The sequence below is a fragment of the Myotis myotis genome, unplaced genomic scaffold (assembly GCF_014108235.1).
Source record: "Myotis myotis isolate mMyoMyo1 unplaced genomic scaffold, mMyoMyo1.p scaffold_m19_p_3, whole genome shotgun sequence".
In the NCBI taxonomy this organism is placed as follows: domain Eukaryota; kingdom Metazoa; phylum Chordata; class Mammalia; order Chiroptera; family Vespertilionidae; genus Myotis; species Myotis myotis.
This window is the reverse complement of record NW_023416335.1, coordinates 111562843-111587904: the sequence shown is the minus strand read 5'-3', so window position 1 is coordinate 111587904 and position 25062 is coordinate 111562843. Positions and strand designations below refer to the sequence as shown.

Genomic DNA, 25062 nt, shown 5'->3' with positions numbered 1-25062 from the left:
TTGTTGATTGTTTCTTTTGCTCTGCAGAAGCTTGTTAGTTTGATGATACTCCCACTTGTTTATTTTTTATTTTGTTGTTGTGCTTTAGGTGGCATATCCAAAAAATCATTACCAAGAACCATGTCAAGGAACTTTCCTCCTATGTTTCCTTTTAGGAACTTCATGGTTTTCAGTCCTACATTTAAGTCTTTAATTAATTTTGAGTTAATATTTGTGAGTGGTCCAGTTTTATTGTTTTACATGTAAATATCTAATTATCCCAGCACCATTTATTGAAAGACTGCCTTTCTTAATTGAACATTCTTGGCTTCCTTGTCAAATATTAGCTGACTATACATGCTTGGGTTTATTTCTAGGCTCTTGATTTTGTTTCATTAGCCTACTGGTCTGCGTTTATGTGAGTACCGTACTGTTTTGATGACTACAGCTTAGAGTATAATTTGAAATCAGGAAGTATGATGTCTCTTGCTTTGTTCTTTCTCAGAACTTCTTTGGCTACCCAGGATGCTTTGTGATTCCATATAAATTTTAGTAGTGTTTTTTTCCTACTTCTGTTAAAAAATGCCATTGGAGTTTTGATAGGGATTGCATTGATTGTATAGATAGCTTTTGGATAGCCACTTGGCCTGGAGGTCAAACCCTCCCTGGAATTAGCTACAACAATCAAGATTTAACTATAAGACTGCGAACAAAGACCACTAGGGGGTGCACCAAGGAAGCATAACAAAATGCGGAGACAAAGAAACAGGACAAAATTGTCAATGGAAGATATAGAGTTCAGAACCATACTTTTAAGGTCTCTCAAGAACTGTTTAGAAGCCGCCAATAAACTTAATGAGATCTACAAGAAAACTAATGAGACCCTCGATCTTATATTGGGGAACCAACTAGAAATTAAGCATACATGGACTGAAATAACGAATATTATACAGACTCCCGACAGCAGACCAGAGGAGCGCAAGAATCAAGTCAATGATTTGAAATGCGAGGAAGCAAAAAACACCCAACCGGAAAAGCAAAATGAAAAAAGAATCCAAAAATGCGAGGATAGTGTAAGGAGCCTCTGGGACAGCTTCAAGCGTACCAACATCAGAATTATAGGGGTGCCAGAAGATGAGAGAGAGCAAGATATTGAAAACCTATTTGAAGAAATAATGACAGAAAACTTCCCCCACCTGGTGAAAGAAATGGACTTACAGGTCCAAGAAGCACAGAGAACCCCAAACAAAAGGAATCCAAAGAGGACCACACCAAGACACATCATAATTAAAATGCCAAGAGCAAAAGATAAAGAGAGAATCTTAAAAACAGCAAGGGAAAGAAACTCAGTTACCTACAAGGGAATACCCATACGACTGTCAGCTGATTTCTCAACAGAAACTTTGCAGGCCAGAAGGGAGTGGCAAGAAATATTCAAAGTGATGAATACCAAGAACCTACAACCAAGATTACTTTATCCAGCAAAGCTATCATTCAGAATTGAAGGTCAGATAAAGAGCTTCACAGATAAGGAAAAGCTAAAGGAGTTCATCACCACCAAACCAGGATTATATGAGATGCTGAAAGGTATCCTTTAAGAAGAGGAAGAGGAAGAAAAAGGTAAAGATACAAATTATGAACAACAAATATGCATCTATCAACAAGTGAATCTAAGAATCAAGTGAATAAATAATCTGATGAACAGAATGAACTGTTGATTATAATAGAATCAGGGACATAGAAAGGGAATGGACTGACTATTCTTGGGGGGGAAAGGGGTGTGGGAGATGCGGGAAGAGACTGGACAAAAATCGTGCACCTATGGATGAGGACAGTGGGTGGGGAGTGAGGGCAGAGGGTGGGGTGGGAACTGGGAGGAGGGGAGTTATGGGGGGAAAAAAAAGAGGAACAAATGTAATAATCTGAACAATAAAGATTTAATTAAAAAAAATAAATATAGATAGCTTTTGGTAGTGTTGACCTCTTAACAGTATTAATTTTTCCAATTCATGAACACAGGATATCTTTCTATTCATTTGTGTGGTGTCTTTTTAAATTTCTTCTTCAATGTTTTGTAGTTTTCAGAGTAGAAAGCTTTCACCTCCTTCTTTAAATTCATTCCCAAGTATTTTATTGTTTTTTTCTGCTATTGTAATGGGATAGATTTCTTTTTTTTTGGAAGATTCATTTTTTAGTACATAGAAATGTTACTGATTTTTGTATGTTAATTTTGCAACTTTACTTTGATTATATCTAACAGCTTGTTTGTGTTTTTGTTTATCAGTGAAGTCACCTGGTCCTGGGCTTTCTTTTGTTGGAAAATTTTTGATTACTGATTCAATCTTCTTACCAGTAATTGATCTATTCAGATTTTTTACTTTCTTCATGATGAAGTCTTGATAGTTGTATATTTCTAAAAATTTTCCCATTTCTTCTAGGTTGTCTAGTTTATTGACATATAGTTTTTCATAATAGCTTCTTGCAATTCTTTGAATTTTTTGGTATCAGTTGTAACATCTCCTTTTTCATTTATAATTTTGTTGATTTGGGTCCTTTCTCTTTTTTCCATGGTTAGTCTAGCTAAGGATTTGTCAATTTTATTTAACTTTTCAAAGAACCAACCCTTCATTTTGTTAATCTTTCTTACTGTTTTTGTTCGCTGTTTCTGACTTACCAGTATAACTTAGGCAAACTCAGACTGTTAATTTGACATAACTTATTTTTCAATAATTTATACCAAATTATGGTGGTTATTACTTTTTTACTAAGTGTTCACATCCAGACTATTAATAACTTGGTCTAGGCCCTCACAATCCTCTTCAAACTCATCAGTGATTTTACAGAAACAACATCTTTCTGTTTTAAAAATTAGATTTAAATTAGATCTTTTCCTGTCTTTCTGTGCCACTCTCAAAAGATTAACACCTGGTAATTTCCTTCTCAGCCCTCCCAGTACCAAGAAAAAAATGAAAGGAAATAAATGGAACCATTTCAATGAGTCCAGTAAGTAAGCAAAAAATGAGTTAAGAATTTAAAAAGAATGCTTAAAATTAATTTTTGAGAATTTAGCTGCTTTGAGTAATTTATTAAAAAGATGGAAATCATTTAAGTATCATTCTCCTTTATGCACATACATCCATTGGGTTTTGTTTTTATTTTATTATAACTTTAAGGTAACTAGAATTGCAAATATTAATTTATATAAATAATCACCATAAAGTCTTCCAAAAGAAAAGCAAAAGCTATAATCTTAGTCTAAATGTTTGGATGTCTTCCCAGTTTAATGTCAAAACTATATCTTACTTTGGGATAACTATTCTTCTTTATTCTATTAAAGAGCCTTTTTAATGATTTATTCTGTATAATTATATATCATGCTTGACTTTCCTTTTACATAATATGAAAATTTTTATTTTCTTATTCTCTATGGTAACAGCTAACTTACTCTGAGCCTGTTTCTTTTCTCTCTTAAAAATGTACTTACTTTCCTGGAGGAGGAGGTGGGGAATGTGCAAATATACAAAGGCAGAGAATGGATAAGCAGTTAACATGAAGAGAACCATGTACCCCTCCACATTTCATCCTGAGACTGTGCATTTTCATACCATGGGACTTTCCAGGTGCTGTTTACTTAATACATTATGCTCCTTCTTCCCCTCTCATTCTCAGACTACTGTTCCTTACTCAAGACTCATTGTTAACTCAAAAACCATCTCCATCTTCATGCTTTCCCTGATCGTTCATGTCTCAGCTAGGGAATAGTCACCACTGTTAATTTTTTTAGAGTATGCAATTATAGCATTATTTTTATTTTTTAAAAAACCTTCATAATTTTCACATTTATATTACTTACAAAATTGTTCTTTTTCATCAGGTTACTTACTTTTTTTTTTCACAAGCTAAACTGAATATTTAATACATTCTGTAGGAATAGAAGGAATGCAACAAAGATTAGAATTTTATAATATACATTAGACATTTATGTAAAAACTGTACCATTTTTCCCAAAGAAATTTCCTCAATTTCTTGTCGTGGCTATTTTCTTCGGAGCAATAACCTGTAATTTCTACTCTTGCAGATAAGGGGCTCCATTGTGTTGGGCAGTAATTATAACTTTATGTTTCAAGTCATTATCACCTCCAAACATTCCTTTTCATTTATTTCACTGACCAGTCTCACTGTACTGTTTCATAGTGAAAACACACTCTACTCAAATTCAAAGAGCCTGAACAGAAGCTAGAAGCCCAAGGATGCTTAGGGACTGAGGTAGTAACAATGTCTACTGGCAAAAACCTCCTATTCATTCATACTATTACAGCTACGTTAATGAAAAAGGAACGCGGGAATGAGATCATTAACTATAACCAAATACATTCTAAATATAAATACCATGTGTTTCCTGATCAGTATCAGACAAACATCTAAACCATCCACCCCGAGTTCTAAGAGAAAAAGGTCAGAGACAATTACAAAGAAGGTGCTTCACATTATTAGGTCCATTTTGAAAACAAGGAGGTCCCTGGGTCAATGCTTTTAGTCTTTCTTTTTATCAGAGATTTCTGTCTATCCTGATGTTGGTAATCCATTTATGTCTGCACCCTTATAGCCTATTTTGCCTTTGCTTGTATCACTGGATTCTTGCACAGCTTTTCTAGGCCATATTCGACTAACAAAGGGGGAAATCAGATGGTATATGTACGGCTCCAGGAACTTCTTGTAGACCCAGAGCAGAACTGGAATGACAATACAAGGAATGCACACCATTGTCCCAGGTGGGAGCTCCTGAGCCACGACCACCAAGCCCAAGTGGAAAATCAGGTTACTTACTTTTGAAATCACTATCTGCTGATATCCTTCTGGAAATTGCACCATAAGTTAAGTGTAAGGAATCTTATGGTTGGCTGATTAAAAACACCAGTATGTGGCAAAGAATCCTTGGGAAGTAAATAGTGGGTTGTGGCTCAGTAGTTGAACATCGACCTATGAACTAGGAGGTCACCATCCGATTCTCAGTCAGGGCACATACCCGGGTTGCAGGCTTGAACCCCAGTAGGGGGCGTGTGGGAGGCAGTGGATGGATGATTCTCTCTCATCATTGATGTTTCTATCTCTCATCCCTCTCCCTTCCTCTTTGAAATAATATTAATATATTTAAACAAAACAAAACAAAATACCAGGATATGGCAGACAGCTCAGCAGGGAAGCATTTTTGGTCCCTCCTCTTGTCCTATCTATGTTTGGCTTTACACCCCAGAAGCAGATCCCATAAATATCCTAAGGGGCAATAATAGGTCACATCCCAGGAATTCTCTGCCTTGTGACCTGGAAAAGAGAAAGCCTGCTCGAGAAGGCTGCAAAGCCCTGGCTACCGAGCAGAGTTGAGAGCTGATAGGCAGCCGAGTCCATCAAACAATCACTATCTATTTCCCAAGGATTATTTGCCACATGCCATCATGTGTGGCCCAATTAGGTTAGTCCTTTCCCTCAAATTTGCTTTTCTGAATATATTTAGAAAAGTGTCATGTTCAACTGTTTTTACTTTTATTAATAAAAACATATTTATCTAGGGGTCTATCTGGCTGGTATTGATGATATTTGATAACATTCACAAAGTAGCTTGTTATTATCATTATCTCATTTTTCCGACACATAATAACTCCCCCAGAAGGGTCAATATCTGCTTCTGTAAGAGGATTGGCTACAGCTTCCTCCTTGGTTTTCTCAATGCTTTGAACTCCAGGGAGATTAGCACTCCTCTTCCTTTTAGATTCCCTATATTTTTGTACAGCAATTTATGAAAAAGGGAATTGTAATGCTCAGGTGTTAATTAAATATCAGAATCCTATGAAAGATAAAAATGAGCCTACTAGTTGTACCAGTTAATAATGCGGATTTTTTCAATAGATGGAGTTACACATATGTTGATATATATGTGATTTGATATGTATGCTATTTTGTTGTATTGACAACAAGCTTCAAAACTTTATATGTCAAATTTGCTGAAGGTGATAACATCATAGATATTTTTACACTTAAAAATGTCCAATTTCATGTCAAAAAAAGAGCATTTGCGGAAAGTTATAATTCATTACTTTATTTTGAAGAAGAGTGCTGCTGAATACTTTGGGAAGCTTATGGTGAACATGCTCCATCTCAAGATACTGGTGAACGCTGGTTTAAACGCTTTAAAAGTGATGATTTCTATGTGAAAGACAAAGAACGTCCAGGTCAACCGAACAAGTTTGAAGACCAACAATTACAAGCATTATTGGATGAAGATGTGTGTCAAACTCAAAAATAACTTGCAGAAAGAAAACAATTTCTGCAAGAGGCAGCTCAGAAAACAATTTCTGATCATTGACAAGCAATGGGAAAGATTTTAAAGGAAAATGGGTGCCACATCAACTGAATGAAAGACAAATGGAAAACTGAAAAATCATCAGTAAAATGTTGCTTCAATGGCACAAAAGAAAGTCTTTTTTGCATCAAATTGTGACTGGTGATGAAAAGTGGATTTATTTTGAGAATCCCAAATGCACAAAATCCTGGGTTGATCCAGGTCAACCATCAATATTGACTGCAAGGCCAAATCGCTTCGTACAGAAGACAATGCTCTGCGTTTGGTGAGATCAGGAAGGTGTGGTGTATTATGAGCTTCTAAAACCAGATGAAACCATTAATACTGATCACTACCAACAAAAAATAATCAATTTGAACCATGCTTTGATCGTGAAATGACCAGAATGTGCCAGAAGACACGGCAAAGTAATTTTGCTTCATGATGACGCACCATCACATACTTCAAAACCAGCTAAAGACACGTTAAAAGATCTTGCCTGGCAAGTATTAACCCACCCGTCGTATTCACCAGACCTTGCTCCTTCAGATTACCACTTGTTCTGATCGATGGCACATGCACTTTCTGAGCAGCACTTCAAAATATACGAAGAAGTGGAAAATTGGATTTCTGAATAGTTTGCCTCAAAACAAGAAAAGTTCTATTGGGACGCTATCCACAAATTACCTCAAAGATGGGGAAATGTATAGCTAGTGATGGACATTACTTTGAATAAAGCACTTTTAATGTTTCTCTTGAAATTATAGTGTTTTCTTTTATTACAAAATCCACAATTATTAACCGGAAGGAAGTTAGAAAGAAAAATAAAGAAACAAGAAAGGTTTAGAGAAGATTTTAAAGACATCTAAAACCACTAGTAAATTATCTCTTCAGAGATATAAAATTATGTGATAAATATTAAAATTATTATCCTCTTAATGGCTACTTATTTACTGTTAAAATACTATTGTACTTTTCTGGATGGAGACTAACTTTTAAATTTCAGGCATTTAGATTTAGAACTCAATTCACAGCTTATTATGTGTAAAATGTAATTCTCTAATGTTTTTACATTGAGTCCCAAAGCTCTAGAGCAGTGGTTCTCAACCTTCTGGCCCTTTAAATACAGTTCCTCATGTTGTGACCCAACCATAAAATTATTTTCGTTGCTACTTCTTAACTGTAATGTTGCTACTGTTATGAATCGTAATGTAAATATCTGATATGCAGGATGGTCTTAGGCGACCCCTGTGAAAGGGTCGTTCGACCGCCAAAGGGGTCGCGACCCACAGGTTGAGAACCACTGCTCTAGAGCATATATGCTAAATGGGAAAATTAATACCCAAATTTCACAATGTATGTCAGCACTATAAACAATTAGTACTAAAAAAAATGATTCCCTTTTTAGTTGTTGTTACTCTCACCGGAGGATATTTTTCCCATGGATTATTTTTAAAATATATTTTATTGATTTTTTACAGAGAGGAAGGAGAGGGATAGAGAGTTAGAAACATCGATGAGAGAGAAACATTGATCAGCTGCCTCCTGCACACCTCCCACTGGGGATGTGCCCGCAACCAAGGTACATGCCCATGACTGGAATTGAACCTGGGACCTTTCAGTCCACAGGCTGACGCTCTATCCACTGAGCCAAACCGGTTAGGGCTTCCCATGGATTTTTAGAGAGAGTGGAAGGGAGGGGGAGAAACATTGATGTGAGAGAGACATATGAGTTGGTTGCCTCCCACACCCGCCCCAACCAGGGCCAGGGATTGAGCCTGCAACCTGCAACTGCAGTAGGTGGCCTTGACTGAAATCAAACCCGAGATCCTTCAGTCCAAGGGCTGACATTCTAACCACCGAGCCAAACCGGCTAGGGCATGATTCCTTTTTTGATGATAAAATGCCATTAAACACTTAAAAATTTGTGAAGGGCCTACTGGGTCCTAGGCTCTGAGGATGGGAAAAGGTTGGAGAAGGGACTGGGTGAGGTTGGATGAAGATACAAGAGAGGGGAGGGGAAGTAAGGAAATTAACAAGGCACAGGGCCTGCTTTCAAAATGTGTTCATGATCTCATGAGGAATGAAAGAAAAGGTGAAGAGAAAGGACAGTGCTGTAGGTATACTGACAATTGTGTACTGATAATAAAAATATGTAGCTTCCAGGTGAGGAGATAAGGAGATTGGAAGCTGTGTGTGTGGAGGTGAGGGATGGGGGGGAGGGTGGAGAGACAAGGGGGAGTCTTTTAGGGCCTGTAGTATTCCTACTTCCTAATCAAAAAGGTCAACTCCAAGTGTGAAAACAGGTTTCATTTGTTGCTACTAAGGAAGCTTCACAACTCAAATGGCTGATAATGTCAAAAACATGGGACCCAGAGCCAGAAAATGAAGGTCTGTTCCAGCTCCGTCACTTAGAAGCACTTTGTGTACCAGAAAAGCAGACATGAAAGTCAGTTAATGGTACTATTGTGCTTTTACTAGATGATGAAACTGGGATTAGATTAAGACCATTCAAAACCCAAATCACACATTATACCAGGGATGGGAAAAGACCCAGAGCAATTTAAATGTTCAAATCTCAGCTGCCCCCTTTGAACTGAGCTGTAATCTATGCTGATATTTTGTCCTGTGAGTAACTGTCCAGCTTCACTTCCTGTCATACCTCTTATAATGGGCCACATCAGTCATTGCTAACAGAACAAACACTGCACTCCAGTCCTTCATGACTGATGCCAAGATTCTTCCTCAGTTATTAGTGATACTATTGTAATTAGCTAGTTATTAATAATAGGAAAGGAGCAAAGAGAAGGCCAGATATTATAGGCATGTTATTTGGGCAGCTTCACCAGGAAGCTATTTTGCACACCACAGGGAACCACCGGCCCACTCCCTGTAGATTACTAGGGGAAAGGACTGCGCAAAGGGGAGATAGCGCCATGTGCAGTGAGTAGGGGAAGGTACACAGGAAAGGTGCTTTCCTGTCAGTCTAACCTGGGAACAGAGATCATTGGCCAGAGTGGGCAGAGCCACAGCAAGCCCACAAAACTTTGGGAATACATAGTCCCCGAGGCAGAGGAGCGCATCCACTTGGCTCTTGGCTCTCTCTCTCTCTCTCTCTCTCTCTCTCTCTCTCCTCTCCAGTTCCTTTGGCATGGCTCCTGCCCAAGTTCCTCCATATCCATGTGACCCTGTGGACCCCCCCACACAATGCATCAGGAAGCACAAACTAAGCAAGCCTGATGCTAGATTGGACTATGCCCTAACACCAGCTTTGATTCTAGCTCTGCTGAAAACAAACTGGGACTTCTTCCTTAGCAGGACAAAGGAAAATGGGATGTTGGAAACTCAGAGATGTAATTCCACAGAAATAAAACTTTCTACAATATCTTACCCTCCCATGGGGACCTCCAGAAATTCTTATTCCAGCAGTATCCCAAAGACTCCACTTCCAACAACATTAGTAACCTAATCACGGCACTTAGCTTAACTCCCTTGGAGTAACACTTTATTGTATTATAATGCCTGCCCCCTCAATAGTTTGACAACAGATCATGTATTATTAATCTTTGTATCCCTTCAGAGTATCTGGTAAAGATGGCTTATTGAATGAATGAATGCATGAATGAATGGGTGTGTGCACATAATTTTCTGCCTACAAAGAACAGAATTGTGACTTAGTGTAACTATGTGTTTATGTGGGTTTCCCCAAAGCAATCTCACTCGCAATATATTTCTGTAAGTGTTTTGAGATACAAATCACAAACCATAAAGTTCACTAAGTTAAAGTGTACAATTCAGGCTTTTAGTATATATTGAGTTGTGCATCCATCACCACCATCAAATTGCAGAACATTCTCATCACCCCAAAAGGAAACCCCTACCCATTAGCAGTCACTCCTCATTTCCCCCCACTCCCTAGCAATCACTAACCTACTTCCTGTTTCTCTGGATTTTTAATTAATCTTGTTACACGTATACAGAATATCGAGTATTAGAATTATCTCTCCCATGACTGAAATAAATAAAATCCGAGGTAGCTTTGATTTCTTATATTAGCACAGAATCAACCTTCTGCCTTGTAACCCTGGACACGTGTTGAACTGAATTTATTCTCTTCATAAAATAAAGAAGTGTACACCGTGTGTGAAGGAACCTTCAGGTTAGAACACCAACCTAAAGAACAAAATAAATAAACAAACAAACAAAACAGAAACTGGCTAATAGAGAACAGATTAATGGTTGTCAGATGGGAGGAGGGGTTGGAGGTCTGAGTGAAAAAGGTGAAGGGATTAAGAAGTACAAATTGGTAGTCACAAAATAGCCATGCCTATATAAAGTACAACATAGGGATAATTATTATCAATAATTGTAATAGCTATGTATGATTACTAGACTTATGGGTACTAAACTTATGGGGGGAATCGCTTTATAAATTATATGATGGCCTAACTACTATGCTGTATATGCTGTTTACCTGAAACTAATATAATTTTGAATGCCAACTGTGATTGAAAAATACCACATGATCTCACTCATTCATGGATAATAGAGACCATTATAGACTTTTGAACAATAATAGATACAGAGCAGAGCAGCCTCAAACAGATTGTCAAACTGCAGCCGGAAGGCCGGGGAGGGGTGGGGGACAGGAGGTAGGGGGGTAAGAGATCAACCAAAGGACTTGTATGCATGCATATAGGCATAACCAATGGATATAAGACACTGGGGGGTAGGGGAGGCCAGGGGATTGTCAAGGGCGGGGGGAAAAAAGGGACACATATGTAATACCCTTTGTAATACTGTAAGCAATAAAAAAAAATTAAAAAAAAATAAAAAAGATCTACAAATACAAAATTAACGACCGACCCCCCCCCCCCCCCCCCCCCCGGCAACAAACAAACAAAAAACAAAAACACCCTGTGGCCACGCTTCCAACACCCCACCCTCGCCAACCTTCCCTTAATAAATGTGTCTATATAATTCAGATTCCAGGGCAGGATGCCGCAGCTGCCCTCCCCTAGAGAAGCTGTGTTCTCTGTTTCTTCCCCTCTCCTAGTCTTTCCTTTTGGCCCAGGAGAGGGTCCCTGCAGAGCTCGGGAACCAAGGCTCAGCGCTACGCCCACAGGAAGCGTCACCCAGCAGGGGACCCTCCTAGGCGGCGCGCGCAGGGGAGCTGGAGGGCGCGGCGAGGGGCGGGACAACGACGCCGACAGCCAATCCCGGCTCAGAAGAGGCGGGGCTACACTTGACAGTGGAGGTTGCCGGGCAGCCGATCCCGGGCGCAGCCAGCTGAGTGCAGCGTGGGGAGCACGAGAGGCTCAGGCAGCGGTGGCGGCGGCGTCCCGGCGATGCTGCGGCACTCTTCGAGCGCTGGAGCCCCGGCCTCTTCCTAAGGTAGTAGCCCCGTTCGCCCCTGGGCCGGGGCACCGCGGCGCCCAGGTCAAGGCTCCCTCAGGCACTGGGGCTCTTGAGCCAGGGATGGGCTGGCTACGGGGAGGGGGTGGGGGAGGGCGGGGCCTGGGCGGGGCTACGCTGCCCGGCGGCGGTCCCAGTGAGGAAGAGGGAGGGAACCCAGGGGGAGGTGCTGTCTCCGGCCGGCAGCTCGTGGCATCCCCATCCTCCATCCGCCTCTGCCTCCAAGTGGTTTGAAAGAGCTTTTGTTCCAGGAGAAAGTTTGATGCTGAGACTCCAGGAGCCAGACTGGCGTCCCCAAGGCCCGCGCCTTTAATAGAGGCAGCTCCCCTGCCTGCCGGGTGCCTGTTCCCTGAATGTGGGCATGCAGGAACCCATGCCGCTTTCTGATCAGAGCAGCATTCTTGACACAGGCTGTTCTTGAGGAAATTCATCTGTAGGAACCCCCTTGGGAACAACTATGACTTTTGCTTGAAAGTAGTGCATCAAGTAGTCAATGTCCCCATGTTCTCTCTTCCTAGAATGGGCTCTACCAAGGTCTGTACTCTCAGAGCTTAAACAATGTGTCTATTTACCTTACCTTCTTAAAGCCCCCAATCACTAGAATGTCCAAGGTGCCAGTGATTACTTTTGTCATGTCTTGAATATTTTCTTATTGCCACGTGCTTGCAACAGGCTTTCCCTGAGCGCTGGCTGCTGTGGAGCACAGGAAAGGGAGGGGGAAGTTGTGGCCCAGCTCTCAGGGCAGGTGGAAACAAAGAATGCAGAGCATGTGTATCCTCTTGAAGGCAGGAGAAAGTTTCATCCTTCAAAACTAGATGGGTTATAGGTGGGGATCATTTGTTTTACAAAACTTTCTCTAATGCAGAGAAATAATTAGAGCCAGAAATGAGTTTTACACAAGATTGTAGGAACACAAAGTAGCTCAGGTAGAGGTAGTAAAGTGGGTATTGCATGGACTGGAAATTAGCAGGTCTCAACAAATATATGTTGCCTACTAATTCTAATAATTTTGGTCCTATTCTGATCACATGTGGATTCTCACAGTTACTTTATTTCTTACCAAGACATAGTCATACCGTAAGACTATTTCATTCATAATACCAACTTCTGTGCCCTGGAGACCTTTTGTGCCCTGTTGTGTCCTTTGCCAAGGACATCAGCATGTTTTTGTGGTCCATATGATTTATCCCCACACCAGGTAACATATCTGTAAGAACATTTACATCATAAATAGAAGGAAACTTCCTTAGTCAGTAGTGACAGAACAGTGTTCCCATATTGAGCACATTCTATGTGCCAGATATACTACTAGGTGTTTTACATATATTATTACTTTAATTCTTACAATCTCTGATGAGGTATTATTTTTCTGTTTTAGAGTTTAAAGAGTTTATGTAATTTTCCCAAGATTATATGACAAGTAAGTGACAAAGTTGGGATTTGAACTTGTATGTACTGTATGCTGTCTCCCAGCCCCTCTTGAGAGAGACTAGTTACTAGTCTCTAGTAACTAGTAGGAAATCCAAATATGGCAACATAGACTGCCTACTGGCCTCGACCAGACCCCTTTATAGTACATCTTCTCTTTCTGGAAACCCATCACTGTATGCCTGTGCCCAGCAGGTGTTTTATTCACCAAGGGGTGACATCTCACCAAGGGACTCCCAGACTCTCCTCCATCCTCAGTCCTCAGCATGTAAATCAGATGGACAGCTCCAGACATAAGCTCCTTGCCCTTTCAGATAAATTTATTCCAAAGACAGGTAACAGAGTTTTTCCCTCACTAGCAAACATAGAGCAGTCTCTACCTTCACAGTCATCAAGTCTATTTTGGATCTGCACATATATGTACAGCCCCAGTTGGCAGCAACACATCCCCTTCACTGTTCACACTGGTGTACTTGTCCTCCTGTACAACTGTCAGAGAAATCCTGACAGAGGCCAGCCTACATAAAAGGAAAGACTAAAACAAAGTTACTGGAGAAGTGGTACTAGTCTAGGAAATCCCTGGACTGTCCTCTGCTGACCAAAAAGGAAACTAACTTAGGGCCCTGCCGATATATACTGTAGCCTGTTGTCAACACTGTCGAAGAGATGTGCTCACCATAAACAATCCCTTTACATGTTGTCTTGTGATGTATGTGACCACACACCTATTTCTGATTTGATTACTTGCTTTTACACTCAGGTAGTTGTCAGTTGGCTGAACAATATAAAAAAAAAAAACCCACAAAACTGATTTCACAGTTATGATATAGTAAGTTTTGAAGCTGTGCCTAAAAATAATTGTGTCTGTTACTATAATCTACAGCTGTTGTTTTAATATTTCCCTTCCCTAAGGGTATGTGTGTGTGTTCTCATCCTTGGTATAGTTTTCAGCTCTCTCTGGTTCCAAAATGGTTGGCAGTAATAAGCCTAAAAGGAATAAATGCATTTGTTGAGCTGTGACCATATGCTGCTTGGAAACATATCCCTGTGGGTGGCATTTTATTCATGCTACTCTAGTGCTAAGAATATCAAAGTCCTGTATGCATGCTTTGGGATTTTAAGTGGACTCTCCTGTCTAATTATTTCACTCAATCCCCATAACAGTATTTGGGTTTCAGTTTAGAAGACAACCCCAGTATCTCTCCTCCAACATCTCTAAACTCCCCCGCACTGGAGCAGCACTAATTAAAGCTGGGAAAGTAGAGTATGAGGTATGCTCATTGTCACATTCTTACACCAGGATGAAAAATGTATTAGAAACATGGTTGGGATAGAGTGAAGTACATGTCTTTAAAATGACTAGTGACTTACAAAACTATCAAATTATTGATATTGCACAGTTTGGCTAAATAAAGTTGGGTTCATGCAAATAGCTCGTTAACTTAAAACTGTCTCCTATCAACAAACTTCCATTATGTATTCTCTTCTATTTATAAAACTTCTAAATTAACTAGCAAACTGTCTTTATTTCCATGTATCATCAAATATTAAATACCATCAGTTGTAAGACATAGCATTATTTTTATTTTATACAAAAAGAAAGAAAATACTGCCAGTTATGACATGGCACTTTAACAGTGGTCTGTATATTTGATACATACCAGAATTAACCCTCTGCTTCAGTAGGTTCCTTTGAAACAGAAACTCAGTGCTGGTAACCTTGTCTGGATGTACACCTCCAAGAACATATATATCTACTTAAAGGCCTTGCCTTGTAGTCCACTTTTTAACCTTCCCCAAAGCCTATCTTTTATATTTTGACATTTGACAAAGAAACAGGTTAAAAAGATAGAGAAAATTTTGGTGGGCAATTCAGTTTTTCATCTGTCATTGCCTCTGCTTCTTTATTGCTCCCTGGTCAAACAAAGTCCATTTCTAGGACAAGGACAGCAAGCCTGATAAGGATGCCAGCAAAGGGAATGGCAGGGAAATGTAACAGCAGTGAGCTCTAAAGCAGTTCTGCGGATTGAAGCAAGTTAGTATTGGCCAAATTACCCCACAGCCTATGAACATAATTAGTTGGACCTGCAATGACACACCCAGATTCCAGTCCAGTGAAATATAGAACCTGTGCAACCCATTTATAACAGAGGTCACTGATGGGTTTCTAAGATTCATCTAGTTTGCTGGCTCAGGGGGATGATGAATGATGTGGGCAGAGGGTTGTTCCTGACTCCCTGTGTATGGGTGAAGTAGTATGGCAAGGTAGTGGGTGCTGTGAAGGGATTTGGCAGATAGGTAAGAGATGATGGCTTGTTCACATAGGAGAAAATAGTGATCAATTAAATCTTTGGGTTTATACTCTAGAACTTACATATACTTACTTTTATTAAGTATTGTTAACATGGATCAGACAAATGAGAAAAAGAAAAGTTTAAATCTTGTTTTTTTTCTAAACACAGTATAGAATGAAAGAAAAAGAGGATAATATTAGTTGCTAGTTCTATGATTATGCAGGGTGATTTGTTTTAGTCAGGTATGGTAAGATATGCAAATATAGATGTTACTGTCATAAAGGAAGAAATTTATACTCACATTCCATGGGAACCAGGGAAGCAGTGGAGTCAGAGGGAATAAGGAAAATGTGGACAAGAGACTTTATTGTGGTTTCCACTGGAAAGAACAGGAAGCAAAGTTAACAGGTTTAGGATTGGCTATTTGGAATAATTTCAGAGGGCTCTGGGACCCAGGGAAGTTCCTAGATGTTTTGTACCTGGCCCTGAGGTGTTTAGGTTAGGGGGAGAGTGGCCTTGAGTATGAGAGCAAGTTAAGGAGGTGATTGGGAGTTTGGACTCATTATTGGTTGGTTTGCATAGGAAAGGCATACTGGAAGGGAAGATGTTTATCTCTAGGAATTTGCTCACCCTGTGAAGAGTAGTCCCTAGAGTCATCAAAACCCCAAGATGTCAAAACATCAGAATACAGGAGATAGAAGACATGGTAACATGGGAATTTGTTAAATAGTCACCTAATGAATTAGGCCCACGGACACATGGAGTATTCAGGCAATTGTGCAGCAACGCCTCAGTCAGGGCCTGACACATGGTACTCATCCAGTAACCAGTAATTAAATCTGAGTCATGGTGCCAGATGGTCCAGCCAATGCTCACAGTCAGGCTTTGCTGGAACAGTCAGGTGTTCACTGTTCATCTTCAGAAGAAGAAAAGATAAGAAACTGCACACTCCACGGATGAAAGATGAACCACCCAGGGTGAAAAGGAGGCAAAACACTGAAGTCTTTAAAAACATAAATAAGCCCTTAAGCAAATATATCGTTAGCTGTAGAATTTTGAAATCTACAAGGTAATTATATCTTTGGGGTAATTACTTATTCACTGGATTTGGAATATCAACAAAAGTCAGGGAACATGAAAGTCAAAGGCAACTTTTTAAAAGGTTGTTTCTCAGAGTAAAATGGGAGTTGTAAGTGAATTCTGTGTGGCATTTGTTGTGCTCAGGAGTATACTTCTAAATATGAGTTATTCTAAATAGCATGAAACATACTTTTCTTAACTTCATGTCAGTATTGATCAGGTGATGGGATGATATACATACACATAAAGAAATGGTACTGGACAGAGTTATATGAAAGCATTTAACAGGGAGTGTGCTGGTGACAAGTTTAGGCAAAATATGTTTTAAATGTACCTGTACTAACACATATCCACTTTAAGGATGCTGATGGAGGGTGGTGATGAGTGGGATGAACATGAGGTGAGACTCAGGACATTATTTTTAATGATGAGTGGCAGGAGTGCATGAGGCTAGAAGTGTTAGGACTCACAACGAAGTAAATGGAATAAAATGTTGCCTTGTAAATTTTCTTTATGTGGTTGGGTAATGATGATGACATCTTTAAAGTCTAATGACTTGTCCTTAGAATTTTGACCATGCACATTAATAATAATGAAAACATAAGCAGGAGGTCAATCTAATAATCTAAGAAGGTGGGGGTTAGAGAGCAACCCAAGGACTTGTATGCATGCATATTAGCATAACCAATGGACACAGACACTGGGGCGGTGAGGGCTTGCCAGGGGTGGAAATGGCTGGAGGAGGGGTCAATCGGGGAAAAAGGAGACATATGTAAAACTTTAGACAATAAAAAATAATAATAATCTAAGAAGGTATCTCCTTCACAGTGAAAATTCTGAGATTGCCCTTTGCTTACCATTCCTTCCACTCTGACTTTGCACACATCTCCTTTGCATTGTGTAGGAGCTTATTTATGTTGATGGAAATTGTAGGAATGCTTTCACTAGAGCACAGCTGCTCACCCATTGTGTTTCGAAACTGACATCATAACTCTAATTAGAGCAGCAATATTAGCCTAAACTTGCCAATGAAAGCATTTCTGCCTAGCTTATGTTGCTGACCTAGAGTTCATATTTGTCATGACAGTCCTTGGGTGGTTAGGATATGTTAAGTGAAACATATCTCTTAACCTAATATATGTTTTACAATCCAGGCTTCTGTGGCCTTTTTTTAAAAATAATCTTTATTGTCGAGACTATTACATAATGTCCCCCTTTTCTTCCTATTGATCCATTCTAGCCCGCCCCCAGTCCCAACCCCAGGCCTTCAACACCCTATTGTCTGTGTCCATGGGTTATGCATATATGCATACCAGTTCTTTGGTTGATCTCTTCCCACCTATCCACCTACCCATCCCCGCCTTAGATTCGACAGTCTGTTCCATGCTTCTATATTTCTGGATTTATTTTGTTCATTAGTTTATTTTGATCATTAAATTCCACATATAAGTGAGATAATGTGATACTTTTCTTTCTCTGACTGGCTTATTTCACTTAGCATAATACTCTCCAGGTCTCTCCATGCTGTCTCAAAGGGTAAGAGGTCCTTCTTTTTTACTGCTGCATAGTATCCCATGGTGTAAATGCACCACAGATTTTTTATCCACTCATCTACTGATGGGCACTTGGGCTGTTTCCAGATCTTAGTTATTGTATTTGTACTGCTATGAATATAGGGACCTTTTAACCTCGGATTCTGTACACGAATTAGGCCTATGTAAAAATTGGTGTATTCCGTCAAATGAAATAATATGTGAAAATATCTGAATTTTTCAAAATATGTAATGGACATTACATCTACATAAGTGGTTTCCGGTATTTTTCAGCATCAGAAACATTCATGAGTCCTTTGCTTCCTGGAGCCCTTATAAGACCCCATAATGGGAGGGAGAGGGTTAAGGGACAGCCCTCCTGGAGCTGTTCTCAGTATTTTCATTCTATTTGAACTTTAACCTTTATGAATTTGAATTTTACTCTTTTGGGAGTAGAGTGGAAAGAGGCATACCCTTGCTTACATTTTAAGCCCTAGAGCTTAGAAAGGTGCTGGCAAATTGTAAGAGCTTAATAACTATCTGCTGAATTAAAAATATAATTTGACCGGAATTCCCACCTTTCTTGGTTCAAAGATTCTTATTAATTATGAATAAAAGTCCTCACAAAATACTTTATAATTTGATAGTTAAATCACCTCAAATGAAGCAAGAAATCAAAACTGAAATTTTAACAAATAAAGTCATGAAGATAAACTTACCTTAAGAAATTTTTAAAAAATCTATTACAAATGACCATTATTAAAATTTTGTGGTATTGTATTAAAAATAATAGTATATAAATTCCAGATTTTGATTTAGATTATTTAATAAACTTAATTTAAACATACAAATAAGTAGTGCAACCTTGAAGAAGGATCAAATACTTAATGCAGCTTGCTAAAACAATAGAATAACAGTGTGAAGAAAAACAGTAAAGAAAAGAATAACTTATATTTTGGTTATAACCAAATATTGTATTAAATTTCAGATAAGCCATGGTGTTCAATGTTGGAGAATAAAAAGAAATACTAGAATGATGGTTACATATCACTATACATTTGTCCAAACTCAGATATACAACACCAAGAGTGAGCCCTAATGTAAACTATGGACTTTGGGCGATGATGACATGTCAGTGTAGGTTCATCAACTGTAACAACTGTACCACTGTGGTGGGGAATGTTGATATTTAGGAGGCTATGCATGGGAAATCTCTCCTCCTTCCCTTCAACTGCTCTGAAACAGTAGTCTTAATAAAAAAAGAAGGAAGGGAGAGAGGGAGGGAAACCAAGCAAAGTAATGTATTTATTCCAGGTCTGAAAGCAGTGAAGATTTTTCTGAGTATTTATGTCATCTTATAAAAAAAAAGATGGAATATAGAAAACTGAAACTTATTTAATTAATGAAATAAAAATAAAACAATTACAAAAGACAAAAATGACAGAATGAGAAAGGAGATGGCCAATGAAAACTTATCTAAAATATGTAAGGTGTTGATATGAATATGGACTGTGTCACATGAGTACTCAGATTCTACTCCATAGGGTTGAGGGACATGAGCAGATATTTTGGGCATTGGAATACAAATGTTAGACCATTGTGTGATCAGCCCAGAGTATAAAACATACACAATAATAACAGCACTTAATGGTATGGTTTGTGCTTTAGCAAAAGTGTAAAGTGATTTGGAAAGTTGAAATCCTATGTCCACTTCTTTTTCATTTGTTACAAGTAAAACGAAAATAACGATAACAGTCCTGAACCAGTACTAAAGAAGATAATTGTAGGGCTTTTATTCAGAAAGTACTTGAGACAGAATCCTTCATTGGGATTTTCTTTTACTTCGATGTTTTTCCAGGCAGTAGAAACAACTTCAACAACAGGGTTCAGTTTGGACACTTACTGACATTAATAGCACATTAGACAGCTTCTCTACCTTAGTTTTATCTTCTAGGTTCTTATTATCATGAACCTGTCACTGTTTCATGATCTGTGCATCTCAGAGCCGTCCTGGTGGTTCTGATGTGGAAGTGCACAGGAGCTTTTCCCACCTTGCATCTTCTGATAGATGACTGTCAGGAGACACACCCTGCCAACTGGCCTCTTAAAACCAAGGCCATCTGCCAGTCAAAAGCTGCCATTCAGAATGCAGCCACTCTCCCCATCATATCATTTTTATTTCTACAGCTGGCTCTTAAACATTGCTTCCCCTGGGAGCTGAGATACTAGAGAATTGAAACCCACAGCTAATAACCAAAATTCATGATCGTTTAAATCACCTCCCCCTCCATTTTCAACTAGAGCTGCTCACAAATAGACTAATTTGGGTTTCTCCTTTATTTCCCCAATTCAGAATCTAATGAGCTACTACGTAGCCAGAATTTGGTTGCCAGAGAGATGAATAGACCTAGCCTGTCTTTATGATCCTGCATTTTGAGTATCAGTCCCTGAAACCTCCAGTGATTTTACTGAGAGGAGTATTAAGAATAGGTTTTATACCAGTACAAACAGACACTTACTATGCCTTCTTGGTTCTTTATCTAGATATTTTACCTAGGAACATATAAATTGCTTTTTGTTACCTCAGTTCTCCCAAAGCCCATCAAAGCTCTTCTAACAAGTTCCAACTAATTGTTATTTCTTTTTTTTTTCTTTTTGCACTTATCTTGATTTCCTCTTTTCTCAATCTGCCATCATATCTCCACCCTCCTACAAAATAATAAGATATATATATATATATATATATATGTATGTGTGTGTGTGTATAATGTATATTTATGTGTGTACTTGCATATAAATATATAATGCACACTATTATACAGTTTAAGAAATGAGTCAGAGTCATTGTTCTCTAGGCTCAAATAGTTTTGTTCTTTTACCTTCTCTTCCAAGGAAAACTGAGCCTGGACATCACCAGCCCCCTGTGTGCTGCCAGTGTCCTTTGCTCCGTGGCCACATGGGCAGCAGTATCTCTCTTCATTCCTTTTCCCCAACTCAAAGTCTTCTTTCTGCATTGCCATTTCTTGGTTCCACTCTCTTTCCTGTTGTACAATTCCTTCTATTCCCCTGACATCTTTGTCTTCTCAGAGAGGAAATATGATGTATCTGAAAGAACAAACTTTAAGAATATGGTGTTTTACCTGGCTGGCGCAGCTCAGTGGTTGAGTGTTGACCTATGAACTAGGAGGTCACGGTTCGATTCCTGGTCAGGGCACGTGCCCAGTTGCAGGCTTGATCCCCAGTGTGGGACATGCTGGAGGCAGCTGATTGATGATTCTCTCTCATCATTGATTTTTCTATCTCTCTCCTTTTCCCTTTCTCTCTGAAATCAATAAAACTATATTTAAACAAACAAATAAAAAAACCCCAAAAACCTATGTTGTACCAGAAAAATAAAAGGAATATATGGTGTTATCAGCAGCTATCACAGCTGGTAAGCTTTCCTAAAACAGTACTCCATATTTAAAAGATTTTGTTGTTGTTGTTGTTGTTAAAGGTATTCCTAATACTTTATAAGTGGGCTTTTTTTCTTAATTTCTTTTTTTTTATTTGTCTGGTTATTTGGTATGTTATTTTTTTGTTTTTCAATCATAGTTTACATTCAATACTATTCTGTATTAGTTTCATATGTACAGCATAGTAGTTAGAAAATCATGTAATTTATAGAGTGGTCTCCCCCCAATTGAAATAGAAGATTTTGTTTTCTTAAGGAAGTCATAGTTGCTCTGGCTGTTAGGGCATACTAACAGCTGGTTGCCCTCTGGTGATGTCAGAGATGCTGAGAAGGGCAATTTGACAAAGGCCTTTCAGAGCATTTAGTCCTAAGCTTGTCCCGTCTTTGCTGTGTAAGTGGCTCACTCCTCAGCAGTAGGAGGGACTCAGGCCTTGGGGGACCACTCTGACCTGTTTGAATAAGCTATCAATCTCTTTAAAAGTCTTCCAGACACTTACTTTGGCAGCTCTTACAGGCTGGTGCCTTTGGGGTGCTTTTAGTTTCTCCTCAGTATTTGTTAAACAGTTGAGGTATTTATCAGAAATGTCCAATGGACACACAGTATAGTATGTATTTTGAATTGTATTTTTACTGAACCGTGGAACTTGATTTCTTGTTGGATCATGTCCTTAGCATCTGAAAAAAATACTGGAAGTGTTGAAAAGGAATTATATGTGAATTACCCCCATTTAGAAGAAGACAATCCGAGCTGGCACAGCTGCTGAGCTCTCTGCCACAACTGACCAAGTGTGAGGACTGCTGATCAGGAGGCAAACAGAGGAGGAGCCCGGGACCTACATCCTCCTCTCACCTCCCCTGTCTCCCATGGGACACAGGGCCCAGGCCCACCCACCCAGGGAACCAACACCGGCTTAGAAACAAGATTAGAAAACAAGAAACACAGTTCAGAGGTCACAAGGGACATGGGAAAAAGGCTTTGGCACTGTTGATTGTACTTGCATCCTGGGTAAGATCTCTCACTTGAAATTCGTGTGAAACATGGGCAAATGTATGTATTCTTTTCTTTAGTTTTGGAAGGGAGTCTATAGCTTTGATTAATTTCTTAAAGGAACCCATGGCCAAAAAGTGTTTGAAAACCTCAGTTCCAGTTTTCCTCCTCAGTTTAGAATAGCCTCTTCTTTGCTATTCTAAGTTTTATTCAAGCTATCCCCAAAGAGACAAAGTGTGAGGTGTTCTAAACCTCCAACCTCAGCTACTGGGGAAGGGGTGCTTTTAAACACAAACCCTTACTTCCCTGAGTACCCAGCAAATCCAATAAATCAGACAGTTGGGTGTAGGCTGCTCTGGGGAGATTGTGTGTGTGAAGGGTGATACCATCCACTCCCAAGGTGGTCAGATAGCTGCCGGAGGATGCTGGATACATAGAGGATGACCAGTTAAAAATGTGTGATCTTTTGGACCAGTTCAAATGTGTGGTAAGAATTGATTATAGTCATTTTGTTTTCCACTGAGGGTATAAGCTCTAGAGTATTGATATTGGCCTGTGGAAAGACTGGGTATTTAATGACATATAAATTTATCAGAACCTCCTTTTAAAAATGACTGGGCTGAACTAATACCAATCAAAATGAAATCAAGTCATAATCAAGGCTTGTTTTATATGCAATTAGGTTTTGAGAGCTTAAGGACTATTCTTTATGGTGTCAGTGTTTGTGATGAATTGCCCAAATATACATACAGGAAAAATAAATAAATATATGAAATTTTTATTTTTGGAAGTTTTCTGTTAATATCTTAATATCAATTTCATTAAGAGTATTGTAGAGAAGGTTCGACCTTATTTTAAAAGGGAGATTCTAAGTCACTTTTATTTTGCACTGACTGGTTAAATACCTTTCTGCTAATCTTCTGAACTATCCAGTCTGCTCATTAGTTTTTATCTGTGAACTTGAGTAAAGTTTCTGGACATTTGTGGGTGAATTTGCTTATTTGCAGAACTTTGCAAGGTGGTCTCCATTTTACTCAAACACCATTAAATAAGAGGATAAGCTTTACTGAAAGATCTTCATTGAGGATTAACCAACCAAAGTAGAAGAAAGAGATGATTGACAGATCCTAATATATAAAAACCCAAGGTCCATAACGTCCAAAATGACTGAAGGCTCAACTGACCGGAAGTCAGTCCTGCAGTCAGTGTTGGGTTACCGTGGCGACACAGCACAGCCTGCCACCGCTGCAGGTGTGGCAAGCCAGCATTAACTGCCAAGGGGGCTGCGGATCAGGCCTGGAAAGATGCCTGGAGAGAGAAGCAGGGTTAACATCCTGTAGTTTTCTGAGTACAGGTCTTTTACCTTCTTAGTTAAGTTTATTCCTAGGTAACTTAGTTTTTTTGTTACATGGTAAATGGGGTGTTTCTTTAGTTTCTATTTCTGTGAGTTCATTATCTGTATATATAAAGAGCAAGGGTCCATAACATCCAAAATGACCAAAGGCTTGACCGAATGGAAGTCAGTGCTGGGTTGCTGTGGTGACCCAGCACTAACTGTCGCCACTGCGGGCGCCCCAACCCAGCACTGACTTCCAAGGGGGCTGCAGATCAGGCCCAGAGAGAGGCTGGGAGAGAGAAGCAGGGTCTGATCCATAGCCTCCATGGCAGCTGTTGATCAGCACTTGCCTCTCTCTTTTTCTCCGGGCCTGGGCAGCAGCTGCACATCATTTTCTCTTTGGCCTCTGCTGGGGCTGCTGATCAGCCCTGCCTCTCTGATCAGGCCCGTTGATAGGCCTGGAGATGCTGACTGGCATAGAAACCGACCAATCAGAACCAAATCTGGGTGAAGTGCGAGGAGCCAATGCTACCTAGGAGACGGAGTTTTTGATGCTGACTGACATAGAAACCGACCAATCAGAACCTAATCTGGGTGAACTGCAAAGGTAGAACCTAAGGTGGGGGCTGAAGAGGGGTTTTAAGGGCAACAGGTGTTTGGTGTCAGGTGTAAGATAGTGGTTCGATTTTTTAATGACTGGTTTGGCAGTATAGCGCATATAGCTGGCTATCCGTCCAGATATAGGGATTATGTACTTTTGTCTGCCAAGAGCATCTCCTCCTTTTGAAAAAGGCTTTTCCCCCCATTTAAGCAATCCTATCCTATGTAATCTATCTACACTACTGAAAGGGTAATATGCTAATTAGACCAGGTCAACTGGCCATCTTCCGGACGTCCAATTTAATTCCAGACAAACCCATGGTGGTGAAGGCAGAGGCAGAGGCTGTTATGGGCATTCAGGCCAGCAGGGGAGGGCAGTTGGGGGTGAGATCAGGCCGGTAGGGGAGGGCAGTTGGGGCCGAGATGAGGCTGGCAGGGGAGGGCAGTTAGGGGCAATCAGGCAGGCAGAGACAGTTTGGGATTGGGCAGGCAGAGGCAGTTAGGGGCCTAAACTGGCAGTCGGACATCCCTCAAAGGGTCCGGGTCCCTGATTGGAGAGGGTGCAGGCTGGGCTGAGGTGAAACCCCCCCCCCCCATGTATGAATTTCATGTACTGGGC

General features: G+C 39.7%; 2 protein-coding genes across 3 annotated transcripts in view; one reads left to right on the top strand and one right to left on the bottom strand.

Moving 5' to 3' along the window:
* Positions 1-4298: 4298 nt before the first annotated feature.
* LOC118651940 (UPF0729 protein C18orf32-like) lies at positions 4299-4771 on the bottom strand. Its single transcript, XM_036301669.1, has one exon. It carries the CDS (start codon positions 4741-4743, stop codon positions 4543-4545), a length of 201 nt encoding a protein of 66 aa, XP_036157562.1. The 5' UTR covers positions 4744-4771; the 3' UTR covers positions 4299-4542.
* Positions 4772-11591: 6820 nt separating this feature from the next.
* FRY (FRY microtubule binding protein) overlaps positions 11592-25062 on the top strand; it is a 611006-nt gene continuing 597535 nt past the window's right edge. For both annotated transcript variants that reach the window (XM_036299692.1, XM_036299683.1), the window contains exon 1: positions 11592-11710. The gene's annotated coding sequence lies outside the window, so the exon portion shown is untranslated. The remainder of the gene's footprint in view (positions 11711-25062) is intronic.